General features: G+C 35.5%; 1 protein-coding gene across 3 annotated transcripts in view; it reads right to left on the bottom strand.

The window, feature by feature from the left end:
* The window catches only part of VPS50 (VPS50 subunit of EARP/GARPII complex), a 103,942-nt gene that overhangs the window by 37,863 nt on the left and 51,398 nt on the right, over positions 1–14,681 (bottom strand). For all 3 annotated transcript variants that reach the window (XM_072854260.1, XM_072854258.1, XM_072854259.1), the window contains 5 exons: positions 13,928–14,022; positions 13,136–13,234; positions 9,665–9,755; positions 7,936–8,112; positions 204–322 (listed from right to left, as the gene is read on the bottom strand). In XM_072854260.1, the coding sequence (XP_072710361.1) occupies positions 204–322; positions 7,936–8,112; positions 9,665–9,755; positions 13,136–13,234; positions 13,928–14,022 (581 nt within the window). The remainder of the gene's footprint in view (positions 1–203; positions 323–7,935; positions 8,113–9,664; positions 9,756–13,135; positions 13,235–13,927; positions 14,023–14,681) is intronic.

Consider the following 14,681-nt stretch of genomic DNA (forward strand, 5'->3'; position numbering starts at 1 on the left):
TCTGCAATAATGATGAAAAGTTTAACATTCCTCCCCCTTCCAGAGATCTAAGTGCTGAGCCTTTCTAACTGTGCAGGTAGCATAAAGATTATTTGATTACTATTCCATTGTCGTAGAGTATTGATTAAACAGAAAAAGAACTAATTAGAGTACTGAAATGAAAAGCATGTAAATGAGACCAAAGACTCACACAGTCTACTTACCTTTTCACAGGGGCATCTCCTGTTTGCTCATCCACATAATCTCTTTTCAACTCTTCAGGAACATCACTGTCACTATCATACTCTTGATATGCACTTTTTTCTTGTTCATCTGATTCATACTGGTAAAAAAAAAAAAAAAATAAATAAATGACTGCCATTATTTTCCTTATAATATTGTCACTCATTTAACATAGCATTTTGATCAATTCTTGGCTTTTACCTCGATCAGGATACAAATAACTTTGCTGATTGAAAGGCTGCTGACAATGTTCATTAAAAATGCAGCAGGCAAATTACACAAAGCCATTCGTAAGTGCATTTCTAAACAAACTTCTATTCTCAGATGTTGATTAAGAGTAAATATTTGTATCATCCTATTTCTCCCAGCTGCTGATAAATTTTTTTGCTTTCTTGTTGCTGTATCAAGTACCCACGTATCAGAGCTTTTATTATTTGCTTTATAATCTGAAAAAACAGTAATAAAACCTCAAAATGTATCCATACGGTGGCAATAAACAAAAAAAACCTGGCACCACACAATTCTTAATTATTAGTGCAAGAAGGACTAAACTATTGCTTCACAAAAATACTTATTTATATTGTCCACATTTATTTAAAAAAACCAACACCAAAAAACCAACTTGCAGTTGTTTGTAAAATTGATTTTAGTACACTCCAAAAGACATTTCTACTAGAGAGTCCTTCAACCACTTCATCTGTTAGACACCAATGCAATTTTGACTAAGCACAAACATTTCAAGAAAACAATAAGCAGTCAAATGCTACTACAAAAATATAAGTATTTCTCATGGCTACTATTACCATGTAATTTTTTTTCTCACTAATTTTTCTGCACTTATTTTCTTCAACTGTATGCTGTTCTGTCTACATCAACAGCAAGAAGAGTAGCTTTCTATACATATCTGTATGCTCTATACATATAAACTTTGCACTGTACATGGAACAAACAAAAATTGCAGAGCAAGCAAGGAACAGGATTCTGCAACCCAAATTGATATACCTTTCCTCATAGAGGAAAATAAAAACTACAACAAAACCCAAAACCACAGCACACTATATTATTCTAAGAAACACTCAAATTATATAACTCAGCACTATCAGTGGAGTAAATCAGTGGGGGCTAGATTAAAAGCATTTTCTTTTTTTTTTCCCCTTGCTTTCTCAGAAAACTTCATTAGGTGTTTGGGGCATGCTTGGATTTATTTGTGTGTGCTGGTTCTTGGTTTTGTTTTGAAACATACAGCATCCTTTATCTAGTTAAAGGTACAAGATCCTGATATTTGAAATATTTATCTAATTATTGGTGGAACAATTCCCTCTGATGGAAGAAAGCCTCATGTACCATTTGCTTCATTTGTCACAAATGCCACAAGTTATTCCAGAATAACCCTATGAAAAATGTGAACGCATAGATAAATTAACCATGTATACCTGCCTTGAGATGTGCCTTCTTATACTGAGGAACAACATTTGATGTTAACTGCATCTTTTGAAAAATAAGAAGCTTAAGTTGTTACAGACAACTACTGCCTCCAATCACTCAGCTGCATTTTTAATTTTTTGAAACTGTTTCACTCTGTTCAATTGCATTTCAAAGATCGTAAGAGAATTATTTTCAATTCAAGGATGGAAGGTTCAAGCCTAACAAGTGATGTCTGGAAAAAAATGAGCAACACAGGCTATACCATATATAATACAAAATAGGATTTCTATGGTAGACATGTATCATTATTGCTAGAGTATGAGTTATGTGGAGAAATACTATTCACAAACACAAATAATAAATGCTTTTTATAATTATGAAGCCACACACACATATTAAAAGTGTACAATTGGGATGTTTATTTTTAAAAAAAACACCTGAAATTTGCAATCTTTTTTCACTCCAATTAAAAACAGTATTTAATGTCAATTTCTTTTTCCAGTGTTCTAGGTTGCTCTGTAGTATAGGTGCTTTAGACACTTCACAAATAATGAAATAAATTTTTTCACAAGGTGAATTTTTAACCCAGAGAGTATTAAAGGAAAACAAATACTTTATGTTCTGTGATATAACTCTTCTTTCTGAATATCTACACAACTATCACAGCATTAAACATACCCATCAGGCTCCAGAATGCATTTGCACTTGAAGAGACACCACAATACTTTTCTTTTTAACACGTACACTGCTCTGAAGCCATTTTATCCAAGGAGTCAATAATGACACACATGACAAAGACATTCTGGTTCCAGGATCCTTAAGAAATGGCAGGGTTTTAAAGGATACGACTGCTCTCCAGAGCGGAAAGTCAAGAAAGATACACTAAGGTAATGCCAGTCTCTCAATCATCCAAAACGCACTAAGAAATACATTTTTTTCAGTGATATATGGCAACTCTTGGCCTCAGCCCCAAGCTATGGAGGTTTTTAAAGCCTAGCACTATGAAAGCAGTATATTATAAAAGCGGGAAGCCCACAGTACAAACAAATTCAAAGCAAAACCAGCTTAGATAGAAAAAAGAATGTAGTATGAGACACAGACTAAGAAGAAATGTTCTGATCATCAGTATTCACAGACAAAACTTCTGCCTCATGAACATTTCAGAAAAAGGAAAGCTATGATGAAAGCAGCCCAGTTTATTTCAAAAATAAGCTGAGATCAGACTTGATTAAGGACAATGAGAGTCATAGTTTAACTAACTTGGCTGGAACATTAGCATGGAGAACTACCACCACTTATTATGCATTAATATATAATAAATGACATGCTGATTCAATTAAAATCCAGTGATAGTAAAATGATAAATTGACTACAAATTGTTAACTATAATTCATATTGATATATGAATTGGACAGTTGACACATTAACTGTCTTAACATCATAAATTAAGAGAATTTTGAGAAAATTTTTCTTTACATGGAAAAATACTTTAAGTCTCCTCAACCTAATGCTATTAATGAGCTGGAAAAGTTATTTAATGAGATAAAAATATATGCATTTTAAAGTAGGCAGAAAGTAACTCACAAATATTAAATAGTGACCTCAACCTGAACAGACCTTATAAATCCATTTTGAATATGCGCAGTCTGCAGTAAAATTTTAAAGTGCTAAAAGGAATTCAGATATCTTGTAGCAATCATCAGTTCACAAGTGTTTATGCAATCAGCCCAAACAAACCCATAGGACAGTAGTAAGATTCATCAAGTTGAAGAGTGTTACAAAACTGTAAGTTAACTGTATCACAACAAAGATATTCTAGGGAGCTACAGAAAAGGGACATAAAGCATCTCACTGAAGCTCAAGATACAGAGCTGAGGCCCGTTTTCAGTTGTCCAGAACTGCAACAACTAAGGAGTTAAAAAGACTTTAAAATTCTCAAAAGAAATCCTGACAGTTCTTACCATCCTACAGATCACTTGACAAATATATCAGTTGCTTATGTCCTTGTCATGCCATTTCTTGAAATATCTGGAAACATGTCTGCATTCTCTGGAAACAAAATTTTGCAACCTCCATCTGAAATAATTTAAATTTTAAGTGCTAAAATGTGCCTCCACCTTAACTGGTCAGTCAAGAAACTGAAACGTAAAACCTTTGTAAAAAATTTATCTCACATTACCTAAGCAAGTTATTTCTGTTTGTATGTAAAGGATAACTGAATAGGTATAACTTTTTTTTTTTTTTTTTTTAAGTAAGAGTTCTTTCTACATGTCAGCACTTTGGAACAGCCGGTAATGGACAGAGGAGATGAATAATGTGAAAAGGGAAGGTAGGATGGTCACCTGGAGGGTATACTCACTTGGGTCACAAGAAACCTTGGTTCTAATAGCAGCCAGGTTAAATGTCCTATACAACTACTGACCAGTTAATTAACCTACCCTGTGCCTCAATTCTCTATGTAAATATGCATAATACTTCCCTGGCTCACAAAGATTTTGGAAAGGATTTTATCCTTCCAGTGACTGAGTTAACAGCCAAATACAATGATGAAAACCAAGTAAGTGCCTCCTTAGTATTGTTGAACACCTTCATCTGCACTCTCAGTACGATTCTTCAGATTTATTTAACATATTTCCATATTAAAAGCAGTTAGTTCCCATTTTCCAATGCATTAAACTCAAGTTATCATATGGAATAAACCTGTTTATATACAGCGTCGCTAGAAACACATAAAACAAAGGAAGTATTCACCAGAACTGATTTCCATGAGGAGGGAAGAAAAATCAAAAGCATCATCCTCCATAATCAATTTTAAATTACAGTGAGCAAACTGAAACTTAACATCTTAGTTTAAAAAAAAAAAGTTAGTTCTATACACTATTCCCAAGTTCTCCAAATACCACTACATTTAAGGTTAGAAAAACCCCGTTTTCTAATATGAATGACTGTGTATCTAACCTATATTTCACAAGAAAAATGCATAATAAATCATATCATTGGTATTTCACTTTTTCCACACAGAACATTCTGTCCCTCTGGTATCAAAGGAAAGCCAAAATTCATTATAGTTCTTCACCAGGCACAAAATCAGATTTTATCAATTTAAAATATATTAAAGTTTCACTAATAAAGAACACTAAATTGGCAAACAGCTTTGAAAAATAGGACAGTGCAGCCAGCCTTGAAAGTCCCTCACAATGTGCAAGCCTACCAATGGGACACTGTTCAAAATTAAAGACAGGGAAACCACAACATGGACTTTGCTACACGTGTAACCCATCAGCCTACTGGTAATTCATGGGATCACGACTCCCTCTAGCCTGTTTCACAAAGACCACAGCCTGCACTGCTGAACCGCTGAGGCAGCCACTCTCAGCCCCACCAGAGAAGGCATACAGCATCCTGACAGTGATTTACTAGAACCCCATCTCTGCCACGGTGCTTGCAGCGATAGCAGCGCCTATGTGCAAAGCATGAGCCATCTTTTACTAACTAACTAATGCTTACTGTCTTAAGTAGCTTCAGCTCTGTCAGGGACTGAGCCTCACACACCTTCAAAAAATAAGCAGGGAACAACCAGTATGAAAACAGTAACATTTGCATACAGAGACTTTTTCCAATGGCTAGAGACAAATTCAAAATAAAAAGACATTTTTACCCAGGATGATTAGATGGTCAAATTCATTGACTCCCTGTGGTAATAAGGCAACAAAGATAACAGATAACTTGGATAATGATATTACTCCATTACAATAAAGAATGTGGTTCTGGGGCGGGGGTGGCTTCTTTGTCTTTTTCTCAAGAGAATTCTGGAACAAATAGAAGAAATCCATCCCACACATTTACGTTTTGTAACTCATGCAGGTTACAAAATGTTCCAGTAAGACTCCCAGGACCTATTACCTCTCACGAGCCCACAGTGTCTGTGCTAACTACTACCAGAAGCAGGATGCTGTAAGAGAACCACCACTGGTCTCGCATAATATGACAATTCCCATGTAACTATCACTGCATGCAGAGTTTGTACTGAAACATTGTATTTGTACAGAAAGCTAAAGCTTTTTTTTTTTTTTCTTTTTTCTGCTAAGCTTTATTACTTCTCCGAATAGGTTCATCATTGGAGAAAAGGGGAAAAAAAATAATATACAGCTGAAGACAGAAGAGGGTATTACTGATAGCAGTCTGCTTGGCAGCAGTATGACGCTTCAGGCTGGCAAAAGCCAACAAAACAGTATCTCCAACATGTTCATCAGCATTTGCTACCTAATTTTTTTTCATGAAATGATTCTATGATTATAGAAGCAAAAGGTTAGTGCAGAGGAAGTGGATGTCATTTAAATTTTACTTGAGCTAGGAGAAACAGATTCTGAAGGGTAAAAAGTTAAAACTGGAAAGAACAAAGCAGCCCTGTTCTAACTTGTGTGCAAAGTTTTCATATGTCATATAAGTGTGCAGATAGAAAGAAAAATTCCTCAACATATCCACAGTCAAGAAATGAGGACAATTCTAGCCTTCTACAAGTGTAAGTATTCTGCTTACAAGTCACTGCACAAAACTATGGGGACAGTGTATGCACTCGTTTGCTAGCAGCGACCTGCAAAGAGTCATAGGAGATTGAAATCACATTCCAATAATTATTCTTTTTTGTTCTTAAGATGTTATCCAGTCTCAGTAGCTCCAGTTAATATCATATTTGGAAAATAATTTCACACCTTCCCAATTATTCTACATGCAAATGGTGGCAAAAAATATCCTGCAATATTTGAGATGTATTTCTGCACTCACACTGCAGGTCATGATGGCTCTATACATTCGTTACAGAGTCAAACCTTCAGAAGAAAGCTGTCTTTGGGAAAAATCAAACCAAAAACCCCAAAGTTAAGTTAACTTTCTAGTCCTTTTTCTTCAGAAAAATCTTTTAAAAAGCAAAACTACTCACAAACATACACAAAAGTCTGAAATGAACTCTTCAGTAGAGGGAGCTTTCATTTCGAAAACCTCAAAAGTACTATTGGTATCATCATTAATCCTTATGTCACTAAGGATTATTTTAGCAAATATGTACCAAATGGCTGCCCAGATTCCCCAAAGGCTCTGTTTCAGAGTGGGTTTCTACGAAGTACCATGGAATTCTACAGTTTTCCGCATGCCCTGCAGCGCATTCATCTTCGCTTAACACGCTCCTTTGGAGTCTATGTATAAGTCTAACAGTGAGAACCATGCAACTCTTCTCAGTTCACTGATATGAAGAGGCAGGACATATGTTCTGCTGTGTTACTTGACAGGGAAACAACTACCACCAGGAAACTGGCCCTCCAACAGCTTCCTTTAAGCACAATGCAACAATATTTTATGCCAATCAGCTGTATTCTCTTCAAGTGACACAGTAGGAAAGAGACTGCAGCATCGCCCACAGAAGAGAAGACACTGCAGCATCACACTCAGGTGTGTGAGATACAGATCAAGCTGCTCTGCAATTGAAGTTCCACAGGGAAAGCAAGAAAGACGAAGCTGAAAACCAGAAAGCCATTAGTGTGATGGCTGGATTAACTAACCTTAAACAAAAAAACTAAACCCAGCCTTACCACAAAAAAAGCCCAAGAAAACGTTATTCATCAAAGGGATAAACAACAGCAAAAGCTTTTACAAAAATATGCTAATGTAGCATTTAAGAGAATGGTACAAAGTTTTACATTAAAACATATTTGATCACTGCTAGATTTTGTCAAAATTCTGAAAAAAATACACAAAGTTATTGTTCAGTTTTATAGTAGATCCCACTGTAAAGCGAGTGTCCTGAGCATTTAAATTACAATTAAAAAGTGCCTAACAAACATCAGATAATCCATGGCAAATCATGTAGGTGTGAACAAGCACAACAGAAGGAGCAACCCACAATGAGTCTTTCCTAAGAAGTCAGAAAGCCATTCCTAAAATGACAAAATTACTTTCACAAAGAAAGCTAACTTAAACCCCTGGAAAAATACTAATTTAGGTGGAACATGTCTTGCTAGCCTTCAGGAATACTTGACTTCAGTGGAAAAAAAAATATTGATCCACTGCAAAACAAACTGAACTTTAAACGGGATGCCTGGCTTTCTGGCACTGTTAAAAGCAAAGCAACCTACCTAATTAAAGGAGTAAAGTGGCTTGAGATTTTACACAATACTGCAGTTAACTCATCCTTGTACTAAGACATTTTGCCATTGATACACAAAATAAATCATCATTTACTGAGAGCAAGATTTGCTTTTCTTTTTTTTTTTCTTCCCCTGAAACACTCCATACCCCATTGGAAGCTAACACGTCTTCTGTCTCATCATCTTTGCTGTCGGCCTGAATTTCAAATGGGTTTCCTCCATTACAGTACTGCTCAAATAATGTTACTGTTGTTGAAATTGCTGAAGCAGGCTGCTTACTAGGCGACACAGATGGGGAACGTGACTGCTCCATGAACTTAAATTCCTATTAATAGAAATAAAGTAGAATTTTAATCACCAACAAGGCAGTTTCAGAATTATTATGACTCCAGTTCCATAAAAACCGAGCATAACAAAAAACTTGTGGACAATTAACCCGATATGAAAACTTTCAGCCAAAGCTTGCTGCTTATTTAAACGTGCTTTTCATGCTGGCTCAAGTTGACCTTGAAATTGGCAATCTTACACTGCTCATCTTTCTAATTTTAGCAGTCTTTGGCTATGACATGCAATAAATCTCCTGCATTCTGAAAGTATTCGCTGTCTAAAACTAGGTGAAAACTAAGTGAGTTTTTTATTTCACAGAAATTAGGAGATAAAACAAGATCTAAATTATATCCAACAATGTAGTTTTCTTTACACAAGTTACCTATTAACTTACTAACGTTGAAATTTTTTTCTTAATATTTTATTTTTAAAAAGTTCTATTACTTTCTAAACCCACTGCACCTGAAGTTTCTGTTGACTGAGTGCAGATTTTTGCAAATATATGGACTAAGTAGGCCACATAAGGTATGATTTTAGACTTTTTTTTCTAAAAACCTTGACTTATCTCAGTTGACATCGTTTTTATCTATTAAACTCTAGCTATTGATCTTCATAAATGCCAAAATGTACATTATCATTTATTTAAAGGTTTAAAGATCAAAACGTATGCAGCTAAAAGGACTGCAAAGCTAGATATCTGTTTGTCTAAATGAATCAGTTACTTTCTGCCATTTTCTGCTGCTCCAGTCCCTTGAGCAGTATGTATGGATTTATAATCCCATTTCTCTATTAAAAATATTATTTCTTTTGCGACTGGATGTTACTGAGAGTCCTCCTTCCTTTCCCCTCCGTGCTATTACTGCCCCAGTAGCCTCTTGCTTACTTTTACAGTTAACTCTACAGAAGCTGCAAAACTATCTTTTGCTTGAGATTGCTCAGCTGTATCCATTTTTGCACTTTAGTGATAGCTTTAATCATAGGCACCCACGTTTCATTTGGCAAAACAGGTGAAATTCACCCACGACGTGCTAAACTTCACAAAAACCACTTTAGGACAGGAGGTGAGCACATCAATTACTTGCTTTCAGTTGGAGTTCACCACAGAAGAATTAACTTTTTTTTTTTCCTTTCCAAATGAGCCAGTATGACCTATGTTTCCAGAAACAGATGCCAAAATGGGTACAAGCTAGTGAGCGCTCATATGACTACTTTTAGACACTCATCTTTTAGCACCTTACTCTCAGATAAATAATTCAGAAATGGAAAACCAACGTATTAACAGCACATTAAAACATGAAAAATAAAGGCTAACATGATGCTTACAACTCTAGCATCTTCTGTAAAGTTCTACTTGCCTGAAACAGGAACAGTACTGTTTTAAAAGCATTTGAATCTTAAGTTTCCAATATCATGAAATGAAATTTAGGCGTTTCTAGCAGCTATTAAAAACATTTGCACAGTAGTTCATGGATCTTACCACTTCTCAGAACACCTGGACTCCTAGCTATTAAAACATTAGTATATTTGTATGTGTTATTCATAGAACGTACATGAAGCTGCAGAATGCTAAAGCTTGATTTAACAGGACAAAGTTCCCAGGTCTCATTCTCCAAAAACATCCTTAATTCTTCAAGACGGGTTCTGAAATACAACAAATGAATACTCTTAATTGGCAGCAAGAGTAAATCAGGAAGTATACAATTATTTAACTTATGCAGTGAAAAACACCTTAAAAAAACTGTATAAAAAGTCACACTTGAAAACAGATATTGAACTCGTTCTTTCAACTGACAGACCACCTAAAAGCTGTGGTTACTAACACATTGTATGTTTTATGACACCTCTGGAGAAATTCTCAAAGAATGTCAATCTCCAAAATTTGGAAACAAATTCTTTTGTCAAAACTATTAGAAAGTATAGAGGAACATCTATGATTATGCAGGAATACTGGACGTTTTTTCCTCTATGTGAACTGCAGAAAGCAATATAATATATACAAACACTCTATTGGCAGTACAACAGCTTCTGTGAGCCCACACAAGATAGATGCTTCTTTCAAACACACTGAAGCCAACAGGTAGCAGAGGGAAGTGGAAAGAACTGATGTTCTACAGACATCTCAACTTTTCAGAGAAGAAAGAAGTTAAATGGCTATTAATCTCCTAAGCTGTATTTTTCTTCATAGCTTAACTTTACCTTGATACTAATATAGAAAACATACTAGGGAAATGTAATCAAGCCGTTATATCTCTGCATTGTTTCTGTTAGTTTTTAATCATTAGAAAAGCCTCCATTCAGCCATAAGCAGAAATGCCTTTATTAAAGAAAATCTTTTTGCCACATAAGCAGGAACTCATTTAGGAAAAGACAGCTTATTGAGGTCATATTGCTGTATTTTTTCTTCTTAATATATGGTATACTGTTTTGCTTAAAAAGTAGCAGTTGGTAAATTATGCACTGAGTTTCTAATTAGGCAGTAAAATATTCTAGAAATACCACTATTTCAATAACGAACTATAATCACCACTACAATTAAATTTTTTTCGCCTCAACGAGATGAGCAATGTGTTGAATTATGACTACAGTTTGCTGTGTCTATTTAAATTCACCAGTTAAATGCAAATAGACTTCAAGTGTTATTTTCAAGGCACTGAGTACCCATAGCTTGCAGATCTTCTCACAGTAAAGCCAACAGAAACAACAGATAGAGATGCTGTGAAAATCAGTGTTACAGATTTGAGAGGAAGACTACGGAGAAAGAGTCAGCAGAAAGCAAACATTTAAAAGCCACACAGCACCAGTTTTTGTATCATTTCAAAGCTGAAATCAAGGCACTGACAAAGTACTCGAACAAATGCTCTTAATTTTCATCAGCATACAAGCCTAGAAAGTGGCACATGTGGAAGGTCTGATACATTCATTCTCTGAAAAGCTTTAGATCAGACACACCTTTTTACAAAGGTATCAGAACAAAAAGTAAATTGCATTCCAAAAATCGCCTTCCTGATGTTCTCTGCCAAAAGCCCATTCTAATTTTTCAAAATAATCAACTTTTACACAAAAAAGGCTTCGTGTATGCTCCAGTAGTACATTGCTCTTCTACACTTTTTGAATGACATGACCAGTTAGTTTGAATGCTTTCTCTATGTTGGCAGTTCTCTAAAACACCACACTGCCCAGGAGGCCACATATTTCAAATTATACAGTCAAAGAACTGATTACTCCTGGACTCTGAGCATTTCAGGTCTATGTAGCTTTTATGTACTAATGAATCCTTAAAAGCACTAGCTTTCCCCTCTCCCCCTCTCCCCCCCCTGCCCAATTAAATACACAAAGGGAGTGAAAGCCACATTAACTTGATCTGAAAAGGCAAGATGCTTAAAGCTTTTATATAAATCAACCTGAGGAATATGGCTGGGAGAGAGGGTTTTTTATATTTTTCCTTCTGACGATGAAAACATCAGCCAATTAATCTTCACAATACCCACACAGCATAAAACATGTAAAAAGTATTAAAAGGTTCACATAATTTGAGTCATATCAGTAAGTATTTCCTTTTATTTTCACCAGAATTACAAGAAACATAACCTTAGTAAAAAACACAAGTTATTTAAAAAAATTATTTCTATACATATTCCATCAATGTTCCTTAACCTTTATTTTACTCAAAGATAATTCAGAAAATTAGCCTCTGATATCCTAAGCTGTTAAATAGGTCCTTTAAACATCAGCAAAACCATAACAGTCAAAACGATATTTACTTAACCAAATAAGGTATTACGTGGTCAGTGTAGTAAAAGACAGTTAGGTAGACCAAAACAGCTGTTCTGAACCTAGAGCTGCAAGCTCAGTTTCCAAATCACTTCACGAAATTAAGTTCAATGTTCAGAAATGCTTTCAAGAAATAAAGATAGGTGGCATGGCATCTTAGTCAACTCATCTCCTGACAAGACGTAATGTGCATCTGATCAAGGCTCAAGCTTTTCAGACAACGGGAACTGAGGTCTTCATCAAATGTCCCAAAAGAAATCCTAGCTACAAACTACCAAAGCTGGAAGAAATTACACACCACATTCTCAGCTTCTGAATTTAGACACTGTCTCATGCTCTCCTGTCATAGTTTTCATACTTTATGGATTTTAGGCAGAAACTCTCAGACCAAATGGGTTTGCATGTATTAGTTGTATGACAGCTCCCATACAACAAGAGGACAACAGATCAAGACTAGGAAAGTAAGAGTTTCTCAAAGCAAGGAATGCTGTATTTCTTCTCATATCTTCCTAGCTTTTTACACCCAGAAAGAAGATAAATGCTAGATAACTAGAATGAAAGAGTTGTCAATCATCCAAACCAAAACATTTGGGAAATCAAGACAATTAAAACAAACAAACAGACAGAGAAGACTTGAAGCTGTCATAGCCATGTATCATATCTGAGGCCAGAGACTGCCTGCACATGACAGCACATGACTGGCCTCAGTTACGATAGTAGAGTTGACTGAAACATAATTAGATACTGCCAATGAAAAAAATATGAAAACATGACTCAAAAGGATGGACTCAGCTCTAAACATCTCATTTGATATAAGACAAAATCGCATATTGAAAAAAACATTTCATAGTCACACATGATCAGCTCTTTTTATGTAATGGCATAGAAAAAGTAACAATTTTGCTAGGAAGTATGGACTTCAGAGGCATTCACCCTCAGTATCCCAGGAGACAGCTTAAGAGGCAGCCTGAAAAACTACTGAAATTCTACATAAAAAGATTTTCATATTTATATGGCTTGCCTGCTGCAGAACTAGAGTTTTCCACAACCATAGTGGAAGCAAAGGCTTCTCCACCCTCTCCCCTTCTCCAGGGTTCAGAGCCCTATTCTCATCATGAAACATATTCCACAATCTCTCAACCTCAATGCAGGAACATTATGCAGTGGAATTCCTTCGGAAAGCATTGAAAGTTAAACCCAGCAAAAATAAATGCTATGAGATTCATCCACTGCACAAACAGTAGTCTCACCTGTGGTATGTTTTGAAATAGTTAACACTTTGTTTTCTGATAGATTCTTGCAAAACTTCAGACTTACTGCCACAAAATTCTTCTCCAACTTGCATCAGCCTGTAACAATAAAACAGAGTTTATATATATTTACTGATTTATTAATACTGCTGTTCCAGTATTAATAATGACAACCTGAATTACAAGCCTCAATCACTACCATGAGTGTACATGTATCTCCATAAAAACAGAGCCCCAATGTTAAGTTGCAAACACTTTACTCATTCCACAAAAGTCCATGTCTCATTTTCCTCCAAATCCTATCATAATGTCCCATATACATAGAGACAGAGAGCCATAAGCAAAATAAATGTCTTTTTGAGATCCCATTACACAGGGCAAGCTGTACAACTCACAGTCTGAATCCATCATTTTATTACCAAAACAGAAGGATATAATACTGTACAGATTAGCAGTACCACAGTATTTTACTGCTCTTGACTGGGAGTCCCTTTAAAAGCTTTTAGAAACATCAAAATTGTCAGATCTGCACATCTGAAATCCTAAAAGGTGGACAATACTGAAATCATATCACACTTAAGCACTACTTGAGCAGCAAAGCAATTTACGCTACCTTTCCCAAATACATCCTCATAAACTCCCACATAAAGAAGTAGTGCTCTTCAAACTATCAGTAGATATGAACAAAGTTGTCATCAGAATGTAAATATCAGCCTTAATTAACTGTGCTGTCTTATCAGAGTTCAAGTTTGTGCACATGTATTAAGTGGTCTTATGACCACATCAGTATACCTGCTGATAACATCAAGTACAAATATGAAGTCATCATATTTGAAGTTGGACAGATCTGTTCCCAGAAGATATGTTTTCACTTTCAGTTGAACATCCTACAAAACACAAACAAGATTTTGTATACTTAATACACTAAAAACAAAAAGGTGAAGGCTCAGATGCCTGGCTCATTAGCACTTTTTGGTTTGTTTGCACTTATAACTTCTTTTTAAGATTTAGAGTAGAACTCCATTTTCTGTAACATGAATGATTTCTCATTGACTTCTAAAATAATATTATAATCAGTTTCTTTAACACTCTATAACACAAGCTCAATCCTAGATGCTTTACTCTCACTGCAAAAACAAAGCTCTGGATTACAATTCAGTCATGTAAAAAGTTTACAGCTTTTTCATCATACATTTGGGGTCTCACTGAACATCAAACTGATCCAGCAGTCAGACCAGAAATACTGTGAAACCAGGCAGGTTCACAAGACTTCAGGTTCTCCACAGCTATGGTTATATCAGAAACATAAAGCAGTATGACTGTGCTAACAGAGAAAAGCACATGAGAAGAAAATAGATTGTGGGGCAGCACACAGGTTGGGAGAAGTGGAATCAGGCTGAAAGTCACGTTACTATGTTTTGGTATCTTGACTGAGTTTGCAAGCATAGCGACCAAGTAGTAACTGAGTCACGGAAATTATATTTCCATGGTTTTGGTATATTTAGCTCAAAACAAATCACTTTGAAAAAAAAAAATCCCTGGAGAG

The sequence above is a fragment of the Ciconia boyciana genome, chromosome 2, assembly GCF_034638445.1.
Source record: "Ciconia boyciana chromosome 2, ASM3463844v1, whole genome shotgun sequence".
Classification (NCBI taxonomy): Eukaryota; Metazoa; Chordata; class Aves; order Ciconiiformes; family Ciconiidae; genus Ciconia; species Ciconia boyciana.